We start from the raw sequence: 27,308 nt of genomic DNA on the forward strand, positions 1-27,308 counted from the left end.
ATAGATATATTGATCATATATAAATAATTTTGCTTATATTACACATAATTTAGCTTGATAGATATCATGTTTGTGCCGTTCAGAAAAGTCATTGGAATTTAAAATCACTGATTTGCAGACCTGGATGTTTTTAGAAAGCATTTCTGAAAGACGCTGATGCTTTTCTTTGGTTGTCTTTTGACTTTCCCTCATTTTTCCGCACATCACATTTTAATTTATTCTCTTTTCCTGGATGACCTTTAAAATATAGCAACAAAGCTGAACGTGAGAACGTCGGGGAAGTTTAAAAAAAAAAAAAAAACGCTCTGAAAAGGTCTGAAATTTCTAACAAGGAAAACACAAGAAGTGGGAAGAAGAAACTGTTCCGAATGTAAACACTGCAGTGTTTTATTGTTCTGAATGTTAAAGGGACTGCGGATCTGATAGAGGGAAAATTTCCTTTGTACTTTTTTGCATTTTTTTGTTAATAAATCAGGATCATTGAGGATTTGCTCACTTTATTATAAGACGCAAAGTAAACATGGTGACGGTTGAATCATTTAAATGTTTTTTTAAATACAATTTATGTTATATAAAGTAGATAATAAATTATTTAAATATTTAAGAACCAAAAAAACACTGGATTGTTTTATTTTTTTTGCACTATTGTGTTTTGTGATCATGTTTGACCTCAGAAATGCTTTTTTGTTTTTTTCTTTTATGAAATGAATCATTATGAATAATGTATACTTCTTACTTCCTTGCTCGGGTAGATCACATTTTCAAACATTATTAAAAGTACAGTAAAGAATTTAAAAAGCTCCACTCTTAGAAAATATAGATCCGTTGAAGTTCTTTGGTTGCTCCTATGTGAGAAGAGTGTTTCCTGGTCAGAACAGGTCCAGCTAGAACCCTTTTAGAAAGATACGAACCCTTAAGCAGGATTAAAGAGCTACCAAGAGCTAAATGTTCAACTCCTGACAGATTCTAGGTGTTAAGGAGAAAATAATGAGCAATAATCTGGAGTTCGTACCTCACACTTACCCAGTTAAAACATACACACTTAGAAAGAAGGGTTCTTCAGGGGTTCTTTAAGGATCGTTGTATATTTAAGGGATATTAGCTTCCAAAAAAGTTCTACTTGAAGCTCTGTTGAATAGTTGTAGGGATCTACATTCTTCTTTGTAATAAGTAGAGGTTCTTCTGATGTTTTTTAAAGGGTTCTCTGGATAATTAAGGGTCTTTATATCTTCCATAACAAGGCTTGAACATTTTCTAATAGGAAAACATTTTGTTGTAGGGTTCTAGAAAGAACCTTTAGGAGTTTCCCCACACACATACCCAGTTACTACATACATACTTAGAATAATTTAAGCATTTATTAAATGATTAAGGTTTCTTCTTAGCCCCCCAAAAAAGCCCCTATTTGCAAACCTCTTTGATAAAAACTCAGTTGTAGGGTTTACATACTTCAAAGCTTCTTTCTAGGGGTTCTTTAATGGTTTATTGGATAGTTAAGGGTTCTTAGCTTCCAAAAAAAATCTTGATAGGATAGGAAAACACTTTGTAGGGTTCTAGTTAGATCCAGTTAATTACCCTTACCCAGTTAATACATGCATTCTTAGGGAAAATGGCTTCTTTAAGGGTTCACTGGGGTCTTAGCTTGCAAAAATGCTTCTACTTGGAACCTTTTTCTGAAAAACCCTCACTTATAGGGTTCTGCGTTCTTCAAGGCTTCTTCGCAATTCTTCAGGGGTTCTTTAAAGGTTCATAGAACCCTACAACAAAGTGTTTTCCCATCTGTTCCAATTCAAATACAACCCTTTATGGAAGCTACAGGCCTTTACTTTTCCAATAAACCTTTAACAAACCCTTGGAGAATCTTTGTTTCTAGGAATGTGTATAATAACTGGGTAAGTGTATGTGGAAACTCTTAAAGGTTCTACATGGAACCCTTCTTGCTTCCAAAAAGGGTTCTACTTGGATTAGAATTCTTTCTGATGGGAAAACACTTTGTTATATGGTTCTACATAACGTACCCAGTTAATACCTATACTCTTATGGGGAAAAAGGTTCTCCAAGGGTTCTTTAAGGGTTCACTGGATTTTTTTTAATACTTGGATTGGAAAGAAACACTTTGTTGTAGGGATCTGCTCAGAGTGTACTGTTCAAAATAAATGTAATATTCCCTAATAGAGTTGATAAATTTTTGAGACTGGCACATTATTAAAAGTTGGTGGGGGATTTCCACAATTTGAGTTCTGTCTGAAATGAGTTTATTTCTTGCAAAAGTAAAAGTCATTACCAGAGTCTTTATGAATCACACTGGCTTGTGTAACGACTTTACGTCATATAATTGTTGTTTTTTTTTTTTTTTAATAGTTTGTTTTAAATTTTGCTAACACTGGTAAAAATATTAATAATTATTTAAAAATTGTTTTAGGTTTGTCCTATTATGTGACCTGAAGTTTTAATGAGTGTGTTTTTGCTCAGGAACTTTTACAGCTTGATTGTTATTTGTGTGAAAAGTTCTGTTTATTCAGTTGAGCTCAGTGCAGTGCTGATCTCGGATCAGATTTATGGATCGTTCATGACTGACTCACTCAGCATGTCTCGATTCCGATGAGTTTTATATACTGCATCATTGTGATGGAATCAAACTTCCCACTTCTCCCTTACATCCGATTTCTAGTCTGAAAAAAAAAAAGTGAAGTGAGATAGAGCCGTCCTCTTCAGCATATCTGCGTGTGTCTCTGATTTGGGAAAAGCACATGTGAAACTGTCCGAGCGTTGCATGTTGGCGATCATCGATGCTTTGGTGTGAGTTGTTTTTGAGCTGTTCATCCAACCAAACTGTCTGGTTCTTTGGAGAAGGTCCTGGATGCATCATGGGAATCCTATGAAGAGCGTCTGTGATCTTGTGGAATCATGGTGCCTTTCCAAGAGGTTCTGTCCGAGGTGAGGAGGATTCTGCAGGAAGTGAACCCGAACCTCCTTCCTTCACTTCTCACTCAGCTTGTGGAGGCTCAGATCTTCTCAGCTCAGTACTACAAGGGCTTTTTTTCGGAGAACCTGAGTGATGTGGACGTGGACGACTTGGCCAGGAGACTCGCACTTCCTGTTTGGGAGAAATGGGATGCCAGCAAAGTAATCATCTCCTCAGTGCTCATGGAGAACAAGCCAGATATCCATGGTATGATCATCCTCTAAAGCTTTGGTGATTTGTTTTTTTCAATTGATAGTGTTGTGCATTATTATTATTATTATTATTATTATTGAAGAATGTAAATAAAAAGTCTACACACCCCTGTTAAAATGCCAGTGACACTAAGAAGATAAATCATGTCAGAACTTTTCCCACCTTTACTGTGATATTGCAAAGAATAAAAATAAAGTGAAAAAACAATCAGAAACTTTTTTAGGGAAAAATTTCTTTTCATCTCCAGCTCACTAGAAGACACCTGAAGGTTTTGCACTCAAATCGGCTGGTATTTGTAGCTATTCATGATTCCTTCCACCTTGATAAAAGCCCCAGTTCTGGCTGAAGAAAAGCAGAACTAAAGCATGATGCTGCCACCACCATGCTTCACCGTGGGTATGGTGTCCTGTTTTTTTTTTTTGTTTTTTTTTTTGTGCACCAAACATACCTGTTGGAATTACGGAATTATTATACCTTTTGGAATTGGTCTGATCAGACCATAACACATTTTGCCACATGGTTGGGGTGATTTAGTGGAGCTTGGATTTTTTTTTTTGTGAGAAAGGGCTTCCGTCTAGCCCCCCTACCCCACAGCCCAGACATCACAAAAACCTGCCATTTTAACAGGGGTGTGTAGGCTTTTTATATCAGCTGTACCTCCAGGAAACCTGTTTCTTTCTGAGAAATCCTGAAGGCCCAAAATAAAAATCGTGGGAATGAAGTGGCACTGCAGCCAAGAAGAGACCGGTTTTTTCCCTTGGCAGTACACCGCATAATATTTGCCATTCATGGGTGTTTTATGGGTACAGAGCCAAACCTGGCAATGCTTGCAGCCATTCCCGTCTGGCAGGTTTTAATAACAACGTAACTTTCGATTCATGGTTTTGGAATTACTCTCTAACTTTGCTTGTCTGTTAGGTCATTGTGATCATTATACTTGGCTAAGCAACACTCTGGGGGAGAAAAAAGCAGATTCTGGCAGAATGTTGGTGTTTCCTCTTGGGCACAAAACCAAGTGAGCAAACAGGAAGTGTAGTTTTGGCTGCACTGACGTTGTAAAGCTGTGCTGCAGGCATGTTAAAACTGGCACTATCACTAAAACGGAAAAAAGATGTGGACAAATATTTTTGCAAAATCACACTGATGATGTTCAAGAGGAGTTCCTCATCACATGCTGAGGTGTGTGTATATAGATCAACAGACAGACAGACAGACAGGCAGGTAGATAGATAAACACTATGTGGCCAAAAGTATGTGCACCCCTGACCATCACACCCATACGTGGTTCTTCCTCAGACTGTTGCTACAAAGTTGGAAGCACACAATTATATAGAATGTCTCTATGCTGTAGCGTTACAGTTTCCCTTCACTGGAACTAAGAGGCCCAAACCTGTTCCAGCATGACAATGCCCCTGTGCACAGCACGAGCTCCATGAAGACATGGGGTGTGAAGGTTGGAGTGGAAGAACTCGAGTGTCCTGCACAGAGCCCTGACCTCAACCCCACTGAACACCTTTGGGATGAACTGGAACACCGACTGAACCCCAGACCTCCTCGACATCCCAACATCAGCGCCTGACCTCACTAATGCTCTTGTAGCTGAATGAACACAAATCCCCACAGCCACGCTCCAACATCTAGTGGAAAGCTTCCCAGAAGAGTGGAGCTCATTATAACACCAAACACACAGGGAATAAATCAAGAATGAGATGTTTAACAAGCATGTATGAGCGTGATGGGTGGGTTGATTTATTGATTTAATTAAATCAATATTAATTTGTGAGGTGTTGAACCTGCACATAAACATCCGTGCTGTACGCAGCACTGTGCCAGTCCAGACGCCTAAATGTGAAAGTAAAACCAAAGCATATCCAAATTGCGCACCACACAGCGCCACACTTCAGTGTAAAGCGAGGACTCAGGCAGAGAGACAGCTTCCCCTGTTCAAACCCACTGATATTATCATGAAATAAAAAAATGGTTTTGCAGAATAACATGGAGCCGCGCTCTGAAACAGGTAATGTATCATTTTTATATTTAATAGAGAGCTGAATAAAAACTCAGTGCGTTAAAGAACTGGAGTAAAAGCGCGTCTTGGTGACGTTTGTACGTTTGTTTGTGCGCTTTTATTGTAATGTTATGATTTATTTGAACAGACGTTGAAAAAACTTTTTTTTTTTTTTTTGGTGATGTTAATACTTTTTTTGGACACAGTTTGTATAAAGATGTACTTTTGTAGCCTGCTGAGTGTGTTTTCTGTTGGAACGTGCGTCTTTTTAAGCGCGCTCTCCCCCTGTGTTTTCTAACTGCAATAAATCCGCCATGTAATTGTTTCACGGTCAGTGCAGTGTCTCTGAAGGCATTTTCTGGTGCAGTGTGTGAGGCGCAGGTGCGGTTCGGGTCGGAATCACTGAAATTACTCCCGAAAATGCGGGACATCATTCCATTTTTAAAGATACACTCATGCGTACCACTGCGTTATATTTATTATACTCGTTATATTCGGTGTTAATCAGCCTGGAGAGGAACTGCTATTATAATCTGCTCGAAGTAATTCACAGCACAATGGTGCTATTCATGGTGATGATGATGATGAGGAGGACGAGTTGGATATAATACATTGTTAAACATGCCTTCATTTTCAAACGAAAAAATAAATAAAAAAGATTTCCTTCACTCAATAAACCTGTTAGCTGCTGAAAGCAAAGCGTGTTCATTGTGTTAGTTTACTGGTAAAGCTTTTACTTTAGGAGTGCTTTGGATAATGAGGAGGCACACTGCTGCTTTAAGGGTTTCTTTGGATAGTTAAGGGCCTCATTGCTGGGTTTGTTGGATACTTAAGGCACACATTGCTTCCTAAAGGGTTTGTTTTGGATACTTGGGGGGCACATTGTTGAATTTTTCAGATAGTTAAGGGGCAAGTTGCATCCTTAAGGGGTTCTTTGGATAGTTAAGGGGTATAGTGCTTTCTTAAAGTGGTTGATTGGTTAGAGGGTATATTGCATCTTTAACGGGTACTTAACCATCTTAACGGGACGGTTCAGGGGCACATTGCCGCCGTAAAGGGGTTGTTTGGATTGTGAAGGGTCACATTGAGGAGTTCTTTGGATAATTAGGTACACATTGCTTCCTTAAAGGGGTTTCTTGAATTGTTAGGGAGTATATTGCATCTTTAAGGTGTACTTTGGATAGTTAAGGGGCACAGTGCTTTCTTAAAGGGGTTCCTTGAATAGCTAGGGGGCACATAGCAACCTTATGGGGTTTTGGGATAGTTATGGGTCACATTGCTTCCTTAATGGGGTTGCTTGGATAGTTAGGGGGTATACTGCATCTTCAAGGGGTACTTTGGATAGCTAAGAGTCATATTGCTGCCTTAAAGGGATTCTTTGGATAGTTAAGGGTCATATTGCCTTCTTAAAGTGGTTGATTGAATAGTTAGGGGGTATATTGTGTCTTTAAGGGGTTCTTTGGATGGGTCAGGGGCACATTGCCGCCTTAAAGGGGTTGTTTGGATAGTGAAGGGTCACACTGTGGAGTTATTTGGATAGTTAAGGGGCACATTGCTTCCTTAAAGGGGTTCCTTGAATAGCTAGGGGGCACATAGCATCCTTATGGGGTTTTTTGGATAGTTAAGGGTCACATTGTGGCGTTCTTAGGATAGTTAAGGGGCACATTGCTTCCTTAAAGGGGTTGCTTAGATAGATAGGTGTATATTGCATCTTCAAGGGGTACTTTGGATGATTAAGGGGCACATTGCTGCCTTAAAGGGGTTCCTTGAATAGTTAGGGGTTATATTGTGTCTTTAAGGTGTACTTTGGATAGTTAAGGGCCATAGTGCTTTCTTAAAGTGGCTGATTGAATAGCTAGGGGGTATATTGGATCTTTGGGCACGTTGCATCCTTATGGGGTTCTTTGTATAGTTAAGGGTCACACTGTGGTGTTCTTAGGATAGTTAAGGGGCACATTGCTTCCTTAAAGGGGTTCCTTGGATAGTTAGGGGTTATATTGTGTCTTTAAGGAGTTCTTTGATAGTGAAGGGGCACATTGTGGAGTTATTTGTATAGTTAAGGGGCACAGTGCTTCTGTAAGGTTTTTTTTTTTTTTTTTTTGGTAGAGCTTTTCAGTATAACATGGAGCTGCGCTCTGAAACAGGTAATCTTTTAAAAAAAAAAAGCGGTATAATAACTCACTGTGTTGTAAGTAATTAGAATGAAAGCATGTCTTAGTGATGTTTGTGCATGTTTACGCACATTTGTTGCAATGCTATGATTTATTTGAGTAGACAAGAGGATTTTCAGTATCTTTTTTGCAGTAGTATTAATACAAGGGGTACATTGCTTCCTTAAGGGGTACTTTAGATGGTTAGGGGGTACATTGCTTCCTTAAGGGGTACTTTAGATGGTTAGGGGGTACATTGCTTCCTTAAGGGGTACTTTAGATGGTTAGGGGGTACATTGCTTCGTTAAGGGGTACTTTGGATGGTTAGGGGGTACATTGCTTTCTTAAGGGGTACTTTGGATGGTTAGGGGTTACATTGCTTTCTTAAGGGGTACTTTGGATGGTTAGGGGTTACATTGCTTCCTTAAGGGGTACTTTAGATGGTTAGGGGGTACATTGCTTCCTTAAGGGGTACTTTAGATGGTTAGGGGGTACATTGCTTTCTTAAGGGGTACTTTGGATGGTTAGGGGGTACATTGCTTTCTTAAGGGGTACTTTGGATGGTTAGGGGGTACATTGCTTTCTTAGAGGACCTGCTGATTTCTCACATTTCCTGATTATTCACATTTCCATGGTGTCACTACTGAGCTAATATAGTAATGGTGAATCATTACATTAAGAAATGGTGAAGTGACTTGTGGCCAAGTAGGGTGACCCATACTCGGAATTTGTGCTCTGCATTTAACCCATCCAAGTGCACACACACAGTAGTGAACACACACACACCCCGTGAACACACACCCGGAGCAGTGGGCAGCCTTTTTTGCTGCGGCACCCGGGCAGCAGTTTGCGGGTTCGGTGCCTTGCTCAAGGGTCTCACCTCAGTCGTGGTATTGAGGGTAGAAGAGAGCGCTGGTCATTCACTCCCCCCACCTACAATCCCTGCCAGACCTTTACCATTACCATTATTTACTGCATTAGTTAACATAAACAAACCATAAACCTATAATCAATATTAACAAAGGAACTTAACAGCTACTGTAATGTCCTTTCATTTAATTAGGCAACATTTAATCAGTCTATGACTAGAAATAAGCCCATATAATTTAGCATAATTGAAATTAAAGCCTGTTCCTCTCATATTACTGGCACTGAATCCACTTTGACCCTGTTTGAATTCCAGTAGAACCTGAAGACATCATGACCAATCTGGATCACGGGGAAACCATACCTGGTAATGATTTGTGATCATTAAAAAAAAAAAAATATATATATATATATATATATACATACATACATACATACATACACACATATATGTGTGTGTGTGTGTTTTATGAATTTTTACTGACAAAGGAATACGAAGCATTTGTTTGTTTGTTTGTTTGTGTTTATAAATTACAGATCGGCTATTGGACCTCATCGTCTCTACTCCACTTGAAGAATTTGAAGAATTTCTCAGTCAGTTACACTCCACCGTACACATAAATGACAAACATCCTCAATTCAGTTTGTAGAAATTATATTTTTAAATGCATGTATGCCTTTTTTTTTCTTTTTTTTTTAACACAACAGATACAAGTTTCTCGGATGAGGTCTGGGACGATATCCCAGGTGAGCAAAGAGCCTTTTTTTTAAATGGCATGTAAAAATACTAATGATTGAACTGACTATTAAAATGCACCAGAAGCATTTTTTTCTTATGCTGCTTCCTCCTCTTTTTCTTCAGATGGATCAGAAGATAAATCCACACTGGTATGCGAAGTTTGTGATGAGAATTCAGTTGCTAGGAAAAGGCACACCACTAAGCGTCGAGGTGAACATTATTTAAATTCATTGATTACTCTTCCTCATTTGACCTTTTTTATTACCCTTGCAAACTGCCAACACACCAGGGGTGTGTGTATGTGTGTGTGTGTGTGTGTGTGTGTGTGTGATTCTCAATAGCAGGTGAAAGATCGTCAAAAAAAACACCTCGCCCTAAACGAAGTAAAAGAGGTGAGCTCAGGATAAATAAAAAAAACCCCGTAACTTTCAAACAATTTTTATGAATGCACACTCATTTCAAATTATAAAGTGAAACCATTTTTTTGTTTGTTTAATTGGTAATCCCCTTTGTATCCCCCATTGGGTCTTATCCCTCCATTAGCACACCAGAGCTCTGAAACGCCGCCTGAAGTCAACATGGCTGTGCAGGAAGGGGATTTCCACGTCACTGGCGTGTCCTCACTCGTACGCCTTCCCTTGACGATCGCCACCACCGCCTCTCTGATGCCACCTGGTGAACACGAGCTCTAATATTTTGGTCACGTTTCCAGATTTCAGCCAAATCTTAATCATGTATGGGTTTTATTTTTTCTCACTCTTTCAGGTGCACCAGCCATGCAGATCATACAAACATTCAATCCTCTCTCCCCTCCGGTGATTAAAAGCATTCTACCAGTAGGACACACCTACGTGCTGGGTGAGTCATGAGTTTCATTATCTCACCATCTGGGTATTCAGGATATTGTTGACCTAACAGTAAACTCCATTTTATCATCTGGCCTGGTAGTTTCACCGCAGTCTCTAGCTCCTGTCCCAGTGCCACAGATTGCCCCTCTTTCACCTGGTGAGTAAAATAGATGACGTTTTATCTCTTTGTATGAATGACATGTTGCAACTGGCAGTCTAAATAATGGCTGCGTGTGTTATTAGGTCATGAGGGATCATTATACATTAATCAGACATTACAACATGGTGCCCTGGAGTTCTGTGTTAAATTTTAAAGGCATAATTCCAAAATCCTATCCTCAGGTGTGTCATTTTGGTATGGTGAGATGTGGCCACACATTAGCTGCCGGGAAAGTGAACTAGATATAATAAGTTTAAATATATGGTGGCCAAAGTGCAAGAGGTCAGTCATAATATTTGCCATTTGCTTCCTGGCTCTATATGGAACAAGTCCATGGTGTTTGTGCTATTTTGTACCGCACAGTGTGTTGTAGTCATGTTGAACTCATGATTTTTGGCAGAGCCAAAGCAGAGGTACTGAGGACATAATCATACTGAACTGAACCAACAGCTCTTGCAGCTGATCAGTCTTCCTCATAATTCCTCAGCTGTTAGGAAATAGATCTTCAGCTTGGTCTTCCAAGGACCATCAATGCTGGCTTATCACTTTACAGTTTCAAAGCAAAGCTCAACAAAACAACAGATTGTCAGGAAGGTTTTTGACCAGATTACAGTTCCTAAGTGAAATAGAGGGTGCCAGAACTTTTGCAACCACTATAATTAGATGTGCCCCAAGGCTTTTAGTGCTGATTGATGACTTTTGTCAGTATATTCAGTCGTTGATTCAAGATTTGCGCTCACACTTCAAATGCGTGTCTCAACTTGATGTGCTGAAATAATGGTATAATTAAATAATGAAGTCAGCCATGCTGGTTCAGCTGATGACAGGTGAATGTTCAGGAATGGAAATATGCAGTAATTGAGGTGAGAGTTAATATTGCATGACTTTGGGACGGGTTACATTGAATTGACACCACCAAGAACATGTTCAGAAGAATGATGGTACTTATTGTATGTGTATTAACTATCAACTGTCCTTTGCTTCTTCAGTCGATGGTACAGTGGCTCCTTTAGAACTCAGCATGTCCATTCATCCCGTAAGCTCGTTATCGGACAGCGCGTATAGGGGTCAGTCTCCATCCCAACTAGCTCCTGTTTCACCCTCTAAAGGTAGACTTACTTTTGTTCTTGTCTTTGCTTATATAATCAGTATTTCAGTGGCTGGTCATTTATTGGCTGTTTTCGTAGAACCATGTCGTTTATTTTGTCTGATTTTCTTACATCACAGACAAATCACCCTCCAAAGAGTATCTTCCTGCAACCCAGCAAATCAAGAAGATGCCAGTGCTACCAAGTGAGACAAAATAAAGAAAGTTACTAGGTTAATTCTGTGTCCAAATGATTATTTTAAAGCTCATATAAATAATATCTTAAAATGTGTTTCTTGCACAGAGAGTGTTCAAGACTTCATCGAGCAATTGAAGTCCCACTTAAGAGAAACATGCAGTATGATGCAAGGAGGAATGAGCATGGAGTCTCACTACATAGACACACCACTGGTACAGAGGAAGCTGATAATCAGGACTGGCAAGAATGCAAATAAATGCTTAGAGAAGGAACTTGTGGTACTCAGTGACTCAGAGCGAAAAAAGGCCACGATGCACAGGAGCCATGTTTTCCAAAACTGTGGATCCAATAACAAGCACCTGATCACCGTTCTTGGGAAAGCCGGCATGGGAAAAAGCACATTTATCCAGCGTTTGGCCTTGGACTGGTCCACCGGTGGCCTTCAGCAGTTCCAGTTCATCTTTTTGCTGAATTGCAAAGTTCTAAATCTGACTCAGGCGAGCTTCAGTCTGAAGAGTTTGCTATTTGACTCATCCACGTCTCCTTGGTGTGAGGATTCGGAGGCCATCTTCAAACACGTTCTTGCCTTTCCAGAGAACGTTCTCATTGTTTTTGACAGTTTTGATGACATGAAAGACCTTGAAGGTCTTCTTCAATCCCCCGCTACCTCAGCCACGGATGGTGACTACAGTATTAGGCAGCTATTTTCTGGTTTGTTCCAGAAAAAGATTCTGTCAGGGTGCACTCTTTTGATCGCCACCCGACCCAAAGATGTCTTGAATCAGCTACTGCGTAAAGTAGACAGTATCTTGGAGTTATGTTGCTTTTCTCCAAAGGACATTGAAATGTACGTCTCAAATTATTTTGGGGATGTTTCGGAGAAAGAGGATGCACTAAGAAAAATCAAAAGCCAAAAATACATTTTCAGCTTATGCTCGAACCCTTTGCTGTGTCGCCTTACATGCTTTTTGTCAGCGCATCAAAAAAACAATGGTGACACGTTGCCATCGACTCTTACGGATTTATACCAAAGAGTGCTCAGCCATTATCTAGAGCCGAATGATAACCTTCAGAGATCCAAACAGGACATTGTGCAGCTGTGTAACTTGGCTTGGGATGGATATAAGACTCAAAACTCCCTTTTAAACCAAAATCAAAACAAAAACCTGGTAGACTACGGACTCAACTCTGGGATACTTATAACACATAAACGATGTGAAGAACCTGGCAACAACCAGGTCACTTATTTTGCTAATCTTTTTATGCAGAACCTTCTAAGTGCCCTGCTATTGGTTCATTCCAATGAGCTGAATGACAAAACGCTGGTGGCTCAGACTGCACTCCACCAACGGAAAAGGAAGTCTCAAGGAGAATGGCAAGATGTGCTACAAAGGTTTGTAATGGGATTACTCTTCCAGAAAAATACACCCCCTTGTTGTAGGGTTTTCCAAAGCAATACTGACCTACAGACCAAAAGAAAAGCAGTGGAAGTCCATCTGGAGAATCTGAAACCGGGCGAGCTGGTTCCCAGCAGATTACTTGAACTGTTTCACTGTGTGTACGAGGCTAGGAATGTCAAACTTGCCAAACTTCTGGTCAAAAATCTACCTGAAAATCTGTCGTTTCGTGGAGCTCAGCTCTCGCCAGTTGACGTCTATGTTGTTTGGCATCTTCTTCTGCGAACCAAAGGACACAAACGGACTTTTTCCATTGACTTGAGGGACACGTCTGTTCCTCTCAGTGGTCTCAAAGAGCTGGTTGCACTGGACTGTGTGGCATCATTCCGGTGAGAAATCCATGTTTTTTAAGTTCACTTAATTCTGTTTTACACAGCACAATAACAGTGGTATTACAAGTTTGTTCCACATCACGGTGAACAAGATGTTGCCAATAAAATCTCAGTCAAATTCTGCGCAGTATGGGTCACGTTCACGTGTCCTGCACATTAGTTCATACAATACATTCTCTCACAGAGGTTCTATGATGCAGTACTTCTCCTTTTGGTGATTTATCAGCAATCATGAGATTCCCAGATTTTGTTCCACAATTTCAGACACTTCCAGAAATTGTTTGTCGGCCATCTTTGGTCGGTGAATCAGCTGTCAGTGAGCATATTAAGCAATCTAAGACCACCCATTTTAACTCATGACCAAGGTATTCATTTTCGAGTTGGCAACAACATTTTTATTGTGGCAGTATTGTGGCAAATCATACAAAATAAAGCACACACTAATTAACTTTTTTAAATAGTCTCAAGGTAAGATATATCGCCAGGTCTAGATGCAGAATGTATAATTTAAAACTGAAATTTATTTGTATGTTAATGTTTGGCATCAAAAACCATTCTATATGGTTTCTTGAAAGAGAATAATATCTTTGAGATATTTTGTAAATATTGTAAATATTCATATTCATAAAGATATAGTGAGGGTTTCTTAATTATTTATTGCCTTTTTTCCCCCAATAGTGCGCCTACAATGGACACCATTAACCTTTGGGAGGACCTGCATCGCAGCAACGATAAACTGAGTTTGAAAAACGCCATTGAAAAGTTTACTATAAACCCTCTGAAGGTGTCGCAGGTGTCGGATGTGGAGAACTTGGTCATTCTTGTACAAATCCACAATGAGAAGAAGCTGCCCTTATGGTGAGACATCAGCAACGCTTTAATGATGAGTGTTGTGTAAATACAAAGTCTCGCTAAGAACAGCTGTAGACTGTTTAAAGGAAAACTCCGTCTTACCAAAGCTGCTTTACACTTTCTTGAAGGTTGTGTCATATCCATACGCCATCAGAGCCACTACTAATCATAAAACTTCCCTCTGAAAAAGCTCATTTAAGATTAAAACATTTACTGACTAAATTCAGCAACTTCATTTGATCTTCTTTGGTTGAGATTTGTGTTTACAGTAATGACACATATGCTTAATCATCCAGTGAACAGACATAATGAAACACTTGTGTAATGATGGTCACTGTTGTGTTTTCAGCGAGGCCGAGTCAGCTCTGGAGGACGGCGTCCCAGCAGTGAGACATCTTCTCAAGCTGGAGTACGAGTGAGTCCTACACCCAATAAACTTTCTTCATTCTACAAACAAAAACCCGTCCAAATAATATTTCTCTTCCATCTCAGACAAGATTGTCATGTTTCAGGTTTGTGCTTAGCAACAGATCTTCCACTGACCACGGCCATCTCTTTAGACTATTGGAAATGTAAATAACATTTATTTAAAAAAAAAAAAAAAAAAAAAGGCACCTAGAACCTTCTGATCTGATGTAGAATCTGATGTCTGTTTAGACAATAAAATCACCAGTAGGCTAAAGAGTATCCATAACAACCTGTTTTCCTAAAAATTGATGAACATACATACATTAAAGTTTAATTCCAACACGTTTAGTTCTACTAGGACCTCGTCCCAACCCTTCAACCGAAATGATTTGCCTAAATGCCTCGATGAAGTCCTCCTCAGATGTTTGTTTGTATGAGTTCAGAGGTGGTAATTATGAGGTGGTGTGCGTTTGTTCAGGTGGCTTTGGTTGGAAAAAATGGATGGAGTGAGAAAACCTATTTATTTATTTTTTTCATTATGAAAGACAAGATGTTTATTTTGCCTTACTGAAAGAGAATAAAGAACTGAACAGCTAACATGCAACATTACCACTTACTGTTTATCTTACTCTGCTGTAGGAGTCACAGTGACTTTTTTATATTTTTTTATGCTGACACACCCCCAACTCGGAAAAATCATAGAAAAATATTAATTCTTGATTCGTCATTATGACATTGTGATGGCGTTCAAGTGCATTCACGCTTTAAATACTCCTCACTGTGCTTACAGAATGTTTCCCACTTTGTTGTCGTGATTTGTGCTTGGTAGTTCCTCATCTTGTGATTTTCTTTTACAACATATCTGCTACTTTTAAACGATTTTAAGTTGTAAATATGATGACGTTTTTAGCCATAAAATATGAATCAGCTAGCTAAAACTGTAACTGTACGTTTAACTCTCATGTACTAAGAATTATTATCACATCATGTGACCCATGAGTAATTACTTCAGTCAGCTTCTATCTCTTATTATTTATGAGGTCACAATAAAATGTCAGAAAAATAATTGTTTTAATTCATTTAGACTTTTTACTCGTAAAAACATATATTATTCAAATTTAACTTCATCTGACGTTGACGCGACGATGCGAAAGTGTTCGAGTTTGAGCGGTGGATAAGAGGAAGCCACCATCCTGATTTAAAAAAAAAAGCCAAAAGTCCTCCATCCTCAATCCTCCTTTTTCCATCTTCTTTGATTTGTGACTCTTCTGACGTCTTTTCTCAGTGACCTTCAGGGACACGTTACTCAGCTGGTTTATCTGGGGTTCGTATAGAATAAAGAAACAAAGAATAAAAGGACAGCAAGAAAAAGACAGATAGAAAAGCAGAAAAGAAAAGATGGGTATTGAAGCTTAGATCATGTCACTTTATTAAATATTAAATTAAACAGATGTCTGCATGTGCAAACACACACACACACACACACACCTGCTGTATGTGTAAAGGGCTTTGTTCTTCTCTTTTGTATAATTCTGTAGATTAGCAACAGAAGCCCTGAGCTAGTGGAACATCTGGTGCTAAGTAGTGAACAGGGTGATGTATGTGTGATGTGTGGGATGTGTGTGTGTACTGATGAGTGTGATGTGTGTGGGATGTGTGTGATGTGTGTGGGATGTGCGTGTGTGTACTGATGAGCGTGATGTGTGTGATGTGCGTGATGAGCGTGGTGTGTGTGAGATGTGTGTATGATGAGTGTGTGTGTGTATCTGTGTACTGATGAGCATGATGCATGTGATGTGTGTGGGATGTGTGTGATGTGTGTGATGTGCGTGATGAGCGTGGTGTGTGTGTGTATCTGTGTACTGATGAGCGTGGTGTGTGTGATGTGCGTGATGAGCGTGGTGTGTGTGATGTGCGTGGTGTGTGTGTGTATCTGTGTACTGATGAGCGTGGTGTGTGTGTGATGTGTGTGTGTGTGTATCTGTGTACTGATGAGTGTGGTGTGTGTGTGTGTGTGTGTGTGTGTATCTGTGTACTGATGAGTGTGGTGTGTGTGTGTGTGTGTATCTGTGTACTGATGAGCGTGGTGTGTGTGATGTGTGTGTGTGTATCCGTGTACTGATGAGCGTGGTGTGTGTGTGTGTGTGTGTGTGTGTGATGTGCGTGTGTGTGTATCTGTGTACTGATGAGCATGGTGTGTGTGTGTGTGTGATGTGCGTGATGAGCCTGGTGTGTGTGTGTGTGATGTGCGTGATGAGCGTGGTGTGTGTGTGTGTGTGTGTGTGTATGTATCTGTGTACTGATGAGTGTGGTGTGTGTATCTGTGTACTGATGAGCATGGTGTGTGTGTGTGTGTATCTGTGTACTGATGAGCGTGGTGTGTGTGTGTATCTGTGTACTGATGAGCGTGGTGTGTGTGTGTGTGTGTATGTATCTGTGTACTGATGAGTGTGGTGTGTGTATCTGTGTACTGATGAGCATGGTGTGTGTGTGTGTGTATCTGTGTACTGATGAGCGTGGTGTGTGTGTGTATCTGTGTACTGATGAGCCTGGTGTGTGTGTGTGTGATGTGCGTGATGAGCGTGGTGTGTGTGTGTGTGTGTGTGTGTGTGTATGTATCTGTGTACTGATGAGTGTGGTGTGTGTATCTGTGTACTGATGAGCATGGTGTGTGTGTGTGTGTATCTGTGTACTGATGAGCGTGGTGTGTGTGTGTATCTGTGTACTGATGAGCGTGGTGTGTGTGTGTGTGTGTGTGTGTGTGTGTATCTGTGTACTGATGAGCGTGGTGTGTGTGTGTGTGTGTGTGTGTGTATCTGTGTACTGATGAGCATGGTGTGTGTGTGTGTGTGTGTGTGTGTGTACTGATGAGCGTGGTGTGTGTGTGTGTGTGTGTGTGTGTGTATGTATCTGTGTACTGATGAGCGTGGTGTGTGTGTGTGTGTGTGATGTGCGTGATGAGCGTGGTGTGTGTGTGATGTGCGTGTGTGTGTATCTGTGTACTGATGAGCGTGGTGTGTGTGTGTGTGTGTGTGTGTGATGTGTGTGTGTGTGTATCTGTGTACTGATGAGCGTGGTGTGTGTGTGTGTGTGTGATGTGCGTGATGAGCGTGGTGTGTGTGTGTGTGTGTGTATCTGTGTACTGATGAGCGTGGTGTGTGTGTGTGTGTGTGTGTGTGTGTATCTGTGTACTGATGAGCGTGGTGTGTGTGTGTGTGTGTGTGATGTGCGTGTGTGTGTATCTGTGTACTGATGAGCGTGGTGTGTGTGTGTGTGTGATGTGCGTGTGTGTGTATCTGTGTACTGATGAGCGTGGTGTGTGTGTGTGTGTATCTGTGTACTGATGAGAGTGGTGTGTGTGTGTGTGTGATGTGCGTGTGTGTGTATCTGTGTACTGATGAGTGTGGTGTGTGTGTGTGTGTGATGTGCGTGTGTGTGTATCTGTGTACTGATGAGCGTGGTGTGTGTGTGATGTGCGTGTGTGTGTATCTGTGTACTGATGAGCGTGGTGTGTGTGTGTGTGTGTGTGTGTGTGTGTGTATCTGTGTACTGATGAGCGTGGTGTGTGTGTGTGTGTATCTGTGTACTGATGAGCGTGGTGTGTGTGTGTGTGTATCTGTGTACTGATGAGCGTGGTGTGTGTGTGTGTGTGTGTGTGTGTGTGTGTGTATCTGTGTACTGATGAGCGTGGTGTGTGTGTGTGTGTATCTGTGTACTGATGAGCGTGGTGTGTGTGTGTGTGTGTGTGTGTGTGTGTGTATCTGTGTACTGATGAGCGTGGTGTGTGTGTGTGTGTATCTGTGTACTGATGAGCGTGGTGTGTGTGTGTGTGTGTGTGTGTGTGTGTGTGTGATGTGTGTGTGTGTGTATCTGTGTACTGATGAGCGTGGTGTGTTCTCTGTATGTACTAAAGGCTCGGTCAGCAGAACAGCCCTGAGGTGTTTCTCCGGCTGGCGGAGATCTTACCTGCTCTTCAGTCTCTCCATCACCTGGAGTAAGTGCTCTTCTCCTAAACACTCACCTGCAGGAAACTTTCTCCTGCTTTCAGTTCATAAAGCTACGTTCAGGCTGATTCTGTATCCTGAAAGAAGAAAGCAAGAAAAAACAGTCAGAAAGAAAGAAAATGGATGTTTAGAAAAAAGAAAGAAAGAGCATGGAAGGAAGAAAAAGAGGTTAGAAAGAAAGAAACAAAGAAAGAAACAACGATTGTTTAGAAAGAAAAAACAAAGGAAGAAATAAAGAAAAAGAAGAAGAGAGAAAGGGAGAAAATGGAAGTTGAGAAAGAAATAAAAGATAATATAAAGAAGGAAAGATGTTTTTTTTAATAAGAAAAAATAATGGAAAAAAGACAAAGATGTTTAGAAAGTGAAAAGTATAAATAATCGAAGAAAAAGAAAAAAGAAAAAAGAAAGGAGTAAACATGTGAAGAAAGAAAGAACAATTTAAGGGAGGAAGAAAAAGATGTATAGAAAGAAAAAAAACAATGATGTTTAGAAAGAAAAAACAAAGGAAGAAATAAAGAAAAAGAAGAAGAAGAGAGAGAGAAAGGAAGAAAATGGAAGCTGAGAAAGAAATAAAAGATATAACGAAAGAAGGAAGACATTTTTTTAATAAGAAAAAAATAATGGAAAAAAGACAAAAAATGTTTAGAAAGAAAAAGAAAGAAAGAAAGCACAGAGGACAGAACATAAAAGGTGTTACAAAAGGAGAGAAAGAAAGTGGAAAAGTATAAATAATCGAAGAAAAAGAAGAAAGAAAAAAGTAAACGTGTAAAAGAAGGAAGGATGGAAGGGAGAAAGAAAGAAATCAAAAGAAAGAAAAGAAATTAAACAATGTTAAGAAGGAAGGAAGACATTTAGAAAGAAAAACAATGGAAGGAAGAAAGATGTTTAGAAAGAAAAAAGAAAGAAAGAGAAAGATGTTTAGAAGAAAGGAGTAAAACATGTAAAGGAAGGATGGAAGAGGGAAAGAAAGAGAATGTTGAGGAATGTAATGAAGCGCTGCTGAGCTGATGTCGAGGTTACAGGAGTGTTGGACACTCGGCCGTGTTCCCTCCTCACTGCACTTCTCTTTAATCTGTTCTTCTCTTCCAGTCTGGAGAATAATAAAATGGGGGATGCGGAAGCTGAACAGTTGGCTGGGGTTCTGAGCTCGCTGTCGTCTCTGAAGCTGCTGAAGTCAGTCTCGCACACGTTCCTGAAATCAGTGATTATTAATAAACTCTGTCTGTGGAGGTGTCGCTGTGTGTAACCTTAAATTCCTTCCTCCATCATTCCAGTCTTTCTCAGAACTGCATCGGAGACGGCGGAGTGCGGAAACTGTCCCAGGCCCTGACGTCCGCGTCCTCGCTGCAGAGCCTCAGGTACAACCTGCTGCCACGCCCACTTTAACTACTACACGCCCACTTTAACTCCTGCCACACCCACTTTAACTCCTGCCACGCCCACTTTAACTCCTGTCACGTCCACTTTAACTACTACACGCCCACTTTAACTCCTGTCACGCCCACTTTAACCACTACACGCCCACTTTAACTGCTACAGCGCCCACTTTAACTACTACACGCCCACTTTAACCACTACAGCGCCCACTTTAACTCCTGTCACGTCCACTTTAACTCCTGCCACGCCCACTTTAACTACTACACGCCCACTTTAACTCCTGTCACGCCCACTTTAACTGCTACACGCCCACTTTAACTACTACACTCCCACTTTAACTACTACACGCTCACTTTAACTACTACACTCCCACTTTAACTACTACACGCTCACTTTAACTACTACACTCCCACTTTAACTACTACACGACCACTTTAACTACTACACGCCCACTTTAACTACTACACGCCCACTTTAACTACTACACGCCCACTTTAACTACTACAGCGCACACTTTAACTGCTACACGCCCACTTTAACTACTACACTCCCACTTTAACTACTACACGCTCACTTTAACTACTACACTCCCACTTTAACTACTACACGCTCACTTTAACTACTACACTCCCACTTTAACTACTACACGACCACTTTAACTACTACACGACCACTTTAACTGCTACACGCCCACTTTAACTACTACACTCCCACTTTAACTACTACACAACCACTTTAACTGCTACACGCCCACTTTAACTACTACACTCCCACTTTAACTACTACACGCCCACTTTAACCACTACACGACCACTTTAACTACTACACGCCCACTTTAACTACTACACGCCCACTTTAACTACTACACGACCACTTTAACTGCTACAGCGCCCACTTTAACTACTACACGCCCACTTTAACTACTACACGCCCACTTTAACTACTACACTCCCACTTTAACTACTACTCTCCCACTTTAACTCCTGTAACGTCCACTTTAACTACTACACTCCCACTTTAACTACTACACTCCCACTTTAACTACTACACGCCCACTTTAACTACTACACTCCCACTTTAACTGCTACACGCTCACTTTAACTACTACAGCGCCCACTTTAACTCCTGTCACGTCCACTTTAACCACTACACGACCACTTTAACTACTACACGCCCACTTTAACTACTACACGCCCACTTTAACTCCTTTCACGCCCACTTTAACTGCTACACACGCCCACTTTAACTACTACACGCCCTCTTTAACTACTACACGCCCACTTTAACAACTACACGACCACTTTAACTACTACACGCTCACTTTAACTACTACAGCGCCCACTTTAACTACTACACGCCCACTTTAACTACTACACGCCCACTTTAACTACTACAACGCCCACTTTAACTACTACAGCGCCCACTTTAACTACTACAGCGCCCTCTTTAACTACTACACGCCCACTTTAACAACTACACGACCACTTTAACTGCTACAACGCTCACTTTAACTACTACACTCCCACTTTAACTACTACACTCCCACTTTAACTACTACACGCCCACTTTAACAACTACACTCCCACTTTAACTGCTACAGCGCTCACTTTAACTACTACACTCCCACTTTAACTACTACACGCTCACTTTAACTACTACACGCTCACTTTAACTACTACACGCCCACTTTAACTACTACACTCCCACTTTAACTACTACACTCCCACTTTAACTACTACACGCCCACTTTAACTACTACACTCCCACTTTAACTCCTGTCATGTCCACTTTAACTACTACACTCCCACTTTAACTACTACACGCCCACTTTAATTGCTACAGCGCCCACTTTAACTACTACACTCCCACTTTAACTACTACACTCCCACTTTAACTTCTACAGCGCCCACTTTAACTACTACACTCCCACTTTAACTACTACACTCCCACTTTAACTACTACACGCCCACTTTAACCACTACACGACCACTTTAACTACTACATGACCACTTTAACTACTACAGCGCCCACTTTAACTACTACAGCGCCCACTTTAACCACTACACGCTCACTTTAACCACTACACGCCCACTTTAACCACTACACGACCACTTTAACTACTACAGCGCCCACTTTAACTACTACAGCGCCCTCTTTAACTACTACACGCCCACTTTAACAACTACACGACCACTTTAACTGCTACAACGCTCAATTTAACTACTACACTCCCACTTTAACTACTACACTCCCACTTTAACTGCTACAGCGCTCACTTTAACTACTACACGCCCACTTTAACTACTACACTCCCACTTTAACTGCTACAGCGCTCACTTTAACTACTACACTCCCACTTTAACTCCTGTCACGTCCACTTTAACTACTACACACCCACTTTAACCACTACACGACCACTTTAACCACTACAGCGCCCACTTTAACCACTACACGACCACTTTAACTACTACAGCGCCCACTTTAACTACTACACGACCACTTTAACTCCTGTCACGCCCATGTTATTCAGTTGAATGATAAAAGCACACCTGTGTGCAGCTGTAGAATGAGGCAGTTTGGTGTTTATGAAGGAAGCAGTAATATTTTCACTCTCACTTCCTTCAGTCTGTATGGAAACGTGATCGGGGACAGCGGCGCTGAGAGCTTGGCATCGGTTTTACCGCTCATGACGTCTCTGCTGGACCTGGAGTAAGTTTCATTAAGTTCCATATATATATATATATATACATGTAAAATCAATTCTTTTTTAAAATTTCAAATGTTGTGTTGAAATTAAAAGATGTAAAATTCAATAATAATAATAATAATAATAATAATAAAAACATCATCATCGAAAAAAAAAAGTGATATGCCCAAATAAGAAAAAAAAAACATAAAATAACTGTTAAAAAATAAATAAAATATATAACACATGTAACATATATTTAAATAAGTAAATACATAATAAATAAAATATCATTGAAAGTGTCAGAGCCAAATGGATTATTTTTCAAAATTTAAATTGGACATAACATAAAAAACTAAAAAATATATAATAATATATATATAAAAAAGCACAAAAACAGCAAAAAAAAAAAAGAAAAAAAGAAAATATGGGGTAAGCCACAAATGGAAATAATTTTTTAAAAATAAATACAATATCTAAAATATATGAACATACAGTACATTAAACAAGGAAAGAAACAAATGTAATTGGTTTAGGTTTAAAGCTGACAAAAAAAATAATATTTTTTCCCCCAAATTTCAAATGATGTGTTAAAGTTAAAAAATACACAGTATAAAAGCAAATAATAATTTAAAAAAAGAACAAAAGCAAACATAAGAAAAGAAAATATGAGGTAAGCCTGAATAACATAAAATAGCTGTTAAAGTATAAATTAGATTAAATAAAATTTTAAAATTAATTAATTCATTAATGTATTTGATTAAGAGGAAAAGCGACAGAAAAGCCCAACTGATTCTTTTTCCAAATGCTCTTTAAATCTTCTGTGTATAATTTGTGAAATAAATAAGTTTTCTTAGTTTTAGTAACCGGTATTCTTATAATCTGAGACTTCTGATGATAATTAACACATAATATTAATAATAATAATAATAATAATAATAAACATTATTTGTTTGTCCTCAGCGTGAAGTACAACAAGTTCACAGACGTCGGAGCCAAAAAGCTCAGTGCTGCGTTAAAGAACTCACCGAGTGTGAAGTCTCTTCAGTAAGTCACCTCCACACACACACACACACACACACACACTTCAAACTGTGGGTTATTTTTAAAAACAGTATCAGCTTCAGATTTCATACGTATCATCATCATCATCATCATCATCATCATCACTGCTTTACATTCATCTTCAGCTGTAACGACCTCGACGTGTAAAAAATCGCTTAAAACCGTATTATGTTTCTTTTCTTTTATCTGAAAATAAATCGTACATTATTTTCCTCCTTTATCACAAATTTGTTAGAGACCTTTAGGCCTGAAAGTAACATATTGGGGGGAAAAAGAGTTTTATTTATTATATTTATTTTTATTAAGATTTGAACCTTAACAAAACTAAAATATATACCATCACCATGCTCTTGCTGTTTTCCTGATTTATTTTGTATTTCATTACATTTGCAGTGCTCTCATCTTCTGTCTTGCTTTAATCATTTAATATTTATCCATTTTTCTTCCAGAATGTGGAATGGACTGTATTCCTTACGGAGTTTTTGATCATCTTCAGATTAAAGACTGCAGGATAAAAGCTCTATAATTCACCCCTTTGTTTAAGAAAGAAGGGACAAACTGCTGCTACTAACACTGTATCTTCGGTACACACACATTACTGAATGCTATCGCCTCGGCAAAGACACTAATGTTCTATGGTGCGTTACTTTTGTGTTGCAATATTTCTGTCTCATTTTTTCTTTTTTATAAGCGAGCTGCTGTCCAATAAAGTACTTTTTTTGTAAAAAAAATAAAATAAAAATTAGGTAAGTTGTTATTATTGTGTTATTTTAAACGGAGACGTGTTAAAGGAATATTTCCGCAATGTGTGCGTAGTGAAAAATAATTAAAGAAGAAAGCATCACAATGTCACAATTCCATTAAGTGAAATTAATTATTTATTAAATATATATGTATATATACATTATATATATTGTGTATATATAGCTTTGTAATCTGAAATCCATCAACTGGATCAAATCCATGTTTGACAGCATGTGACAAGCGTACAGCTCGTCAAACTCTTCAAAAGCAGCACAATACTGAGAATATCACGTCAGTCTCAAAGAGGTATTGCTCACCTAAATCATCTAATCTAGAAATTAAAAGATTAAAAATAAAAATAAAAACATGCAGAAGTCAGTCAGACATCTCTGACCAAAATGAAAGTGTAAAATGTTAAGTGCTTTATTAATTTATTTAATAAAAAATAGATTGTGAAATGCAGTGAAGCCTTGGTTTAAACCAAACCTGAATCTCAGCAGCTTTAATAAAACATCAGTCTAAAACTAAGCCAGCTTGGTGATTAGAGAGCCACAGTGTAGGTGATGATGTCATGTCCGATGTCCATCAGATCCGATCCGTTTTTATGGAAAATCGTACGGCGCAGACGTCCTGCTTTTCCCTGGGAAAATTCCACCTGGAGAGAAGATCTGCACGTTGTTTTTCTTGAGCCTGGACAACCTGAGAAGATACGACACACTCAGCGACTGATACACAAAACAATGACGTTAATCTTCATCTGTAACTTGGTTTCTGGATTCTGATTGGTCAGAAGGCGTTGATTCATTTTCTATAACAGCAGCTCTGACAGTAGTGCAGGGTTTATATTAATGCACTTATTCTAAAATGTTATCGTTTCTATAGCAACAGCTCAGTAAGTAACAGCTAATGGTGACGTTTTCTGTAAAGAGATTATAAGTTTATTTAACATGTATGGAAGGAGTCTCCAGTGTCAGCGCTTTGTAACAGTCAGAGGTGAAGCTGTAGTTTTATGTTTTCTGACACAGGAGAGTCTTAAAGAGAGGAAATAAAGAGTGATCGTTTATAGCTGCTATAACATAAGCGAGAACAGGAACTAACTTAAACAAGTTACACGTTCCACAACATTAAATGTAACTGTAAATGGATAAAAAGTATGATTGTGTTCGTTAATTAATAAAACATTTTATTTGTTGTAGAATGGGAATAAAACACTTCAGAGTAATAACAGGAACTCCGCTTTATCACATCACCCTGTCGTTGTTTATTTTACTGTAACAGCAGACACTGACTGTGTTAAAATCCTTGCTTATTTAACGCGTGCAATCACGTGCATCATACGAGTCGTTATTTTGGACAAATTCGAAAGAGCATGTACTGGCTTACTTCTTTATGCACAGATTTCTTCCATGTGATGACCAGCACCATTTTCCCTCACAGCTACAGCGATCATAATCATGATTTCCATTCATCATCATCATCATCATCATCATCATCACTCCAGTCCTCGGCTGTGTTACCCACAATCCCTTCTTCCCACCACACACACCCGACTTATATAGCTTATAACTCGAGCCATGTTCCAGCCACACGACCTATTCCAGATATCCCTCAAACACATCGAACTCTGTGTCTGTCTCATACGGACGGACGCCGGGTCAGAGAGGACACCCAGATCCACCAGTGCCTGGGTCCATGTCCTCGGGCAGGAACACAATTCCCACATTAAGCACTATGTATTCCATCAGAAAGGCATAGTAGAGGATGAGGACGTTTACAAAGAACAGGCCGAGATAAAACATATATGGAAGGACGTCGATTAAAGATTCCACAGAATCTAATCGGAAATAGACGGAGTGTGGCATAGAATCTCAGACATGTGATCTTTTCCTCATGGGGCAAATCCTGCAAACATGTGAAAAAGGTTTAGATGATGAAGGTGAAGGGCAGAAAGGGTGGCTCCTTCTGGTGCAAGATTGGAGTGATGGGAAAAGATTTTATTTTTTAAATCCTTTCCAGGCTGTTAATCGGTGTGGTGTGGTGTGGTGTGTGGCCAGGGACTGAACAGACCAACTGCAGCTGATGCACTCACTCCTTCACACACACACCCCGCTGACTCTGCACAATCTCCAACATACCAGTCCACCTCGGTGGAAAAAAAACACGTTTCTGAAGAAAATCAGCACGTTTTTATCATTTAAAGTGTCTCTTAACATCCCAAGTTGTCCTGGATCACTTCATTTCCCGCACACCAATCAGCGTGTGTTATTGTATATAACCGCTGTTTGACATTAACATCCATTTTTAAAACTCGTCTTTTCAGATTTCTTCTGCTGAACGCCGCGTCGACTGTTTTAAAATGGCGGCATCAGGCACGACTACTTTACTTTCACACAAATCTAGTTTAACCAGGAAAAAAAAGGTTAAAAGTGAGGACAAATTGACAATCGATGTCAAATAAGAAAAACAAAAACAAACGTCGCGTTCGTATAACGTCAGAACGCCTCATATAACCTTTCTCTCCAATTACACTGGGAGTTGTAGTCCGTAAATGGCGGATATGATTTTACACTGACTACACCTGTGTTTGTATTTAAACTACAAATCCCATGAGCACAGCAGTCGCGCGCGTCAGAATCTCGCACGAGCAGCGGGTTCAATTTCAAATCCCTCCTTTCGCGAGCGCTAGTGCACTAGGTCAGCGCTAAAAATCCGTTACGTCACACCCTATGTAGTGCACTCGAATAGGCTTTGAGGCAGAATTGGAGCTCAGCCTCTCTTGTCACTGTCCTAGCTAACGTTAGCGATGTTTTCTCATTCACTACAGCAGTAATGGATTATTTTAGTCGAGTGGAGTAAAATAAAATAAAGTGACACAATAAGAGAAACCTGCCACCATGTTTGGCCGTCCAGGGGCTGGGTTGGAGGGCAGGGGAAGTCCAAAAACATCCACTCTTTGGATCATTTGAAGTAAGTGTTGCTAAGAGCGTAACGAACCCTTGTAGCTTAGCACAGCTAGCTAGTTAGCGCGAGCGACGTTTCGCAACACAATTGTAGCTAGCTGTTTTGCTAACTTTTTGTGCTTGGTCTTTATTTTAAGCTTTAAACCTTACGTATTATTAGCTGCTCGTTTAGCAGCCTAGCTTTGCT

General features: G+C 39.8%; 3 protein-coding genes and 1 non-coding gene across 7 annotated transcripts in view; 2 read left to right on the forward strand and 2 right to left on the reverse strand.

The window, feature by feature from the left end:
- Positions 1-2,493: 2,493 nt before the first annotated feature.
- On the forward strand, positions 2,494-24,172 carry ciita (class II, major histocompatibility complex, transactivator). Of its 4 annotated transcripts, none has more exons than XM_053239008.1 (19): positions 2,494-3,172; positions 8,523-8,570; positions 8,741-8,797; positions 8,912-8,950; positions 9,066-9,152; positions 9,284-9,334; positions 9,486-9,617; positions 9,708-9,800; positions 9,891-9,947; positions 10,940-11,059; positions 11,178-11,243; positions 11,342-13,022; positions 13,704-13,883; positions 14,227-14,292; positions 18,199-18,279; positions 19,379-19,462; positions 19,564-19,647; positions 22,292-22,375; positions 23,316-24,172. In XM_053239008.1, the coding sequence occupies exons 1-19, from the start codon at positions 2,908-2,910 to the stop codon at positions 23,401-23,403; spliced, it is 3,363 nt and encodes a 1,120-aa protein (XP_053094983.1). In that variant the 5' UTR covers positions 2,494-2,907; the 3' UTR covers positions 23,404-24,172. The 4 variants fall into 4 exon arrangements, with proteins under 4 accessions (XP_053094983.1, XP_053094984.1, XP_053094985.1 ...); XM_053239009.1 differs by having other exon boundaries at positions 9,287-9,334; XM_053239010.1 differs by lacking the exon at positions 2,494-3,172 and adding an exon at positions 3,304-5,195 and having other exon boundaries at positions 8,520-8,570.
- Positions 24,173-24,351: 179 nt separating this feature from the next.
- Positions 24,352-25,579, reverse strand: LOC113546914 (Dexi homolog (mouse)). Its single transcript, XR_008303177.1, has 2 exons — positions 25,545-25,579; positions 24,352-24,860 (listed from the first exon to the last, which is right to left on the reverse strand). It is a non-coding gene; the product is annotated as a Dexi homolog (mouse) (transcript).
- Positions 25,580-25,585: 6 nt separating this feature from the next.
- dexi (Dexi homolog (mouse)) lies at positions 25,586-26,681 on the reverse strand. Its single transcript, XM_053239013.1, is given in 3 exon segments — positions 25,586-25,806; positions 25,809-25,848; positions 25,850-26,681. Coding segments are annotated over 3 exon segments (267 nt in total). The 5' UTR covers positions 26,024-26,681; the 3' UTR covers positions 25,586-25,753.
- clec16a (C-type lectin domain containing 16A) overlaps positions 26,609-27,308 on the forward strand; it is a 76,336-nt gene continuing 75,636 nt past the window's right edge. Inside the window, exons 1-2 of the mRNA XM_053239083.1 lie at positions 26,609-26,652; positions 27,042-27,129. Of these exons, the coding sequence (XP_053095058.1) occupies positions 26,609-26,652; positions 27,042-27,129 (132 nt within the window). The remainder of the gene's footprint in view (positions 26,653-27,041; positions 27,130-27,308) is intronic.

The sequence above is a fragment of the Pangasianodon hypophthalmus genome, chromosome 13, assembly GCF_027358585.1.
Source record: "Pangasianodon hypophthalmus isolate fPanHyp1 chromosome 13, fPanHyp1.pri, whole genome shotgun sequence".
Classification (NCBI taxonomy): domain Eukaryota; kingdom Metazoa; phylum Chordata; class Actinopteri; order Siluriformes; family Pangasiidae; genus Pangasianodon; species Pangasianodon hypophthalmus.

Bases quoted from the DNA above. Each gene is read 5' to 3' on its own strand.
- ciita (XM_053239008.1), top strand. From the start codon at position 2,908: ATGGTGCCTTTCCAAGAGGTTCTGTCCGAGGTGAGGAGGATTCTGCAG. The intron at 9,618-9,707 runs GTGAACACGAGC...TCACTCTTTCAG, and splicing joins CGCCTCTCTGATGCCACCTG to GTGCACCAGCCATGCAGATC. The intron at 22,376-23,315 runs GTAAGTTTCATT...GTTTGTCCTCAG, and splicing joins ACGTCTCTGCTGGACCTGGA to CGTGAAGTACAACAAGTTCA.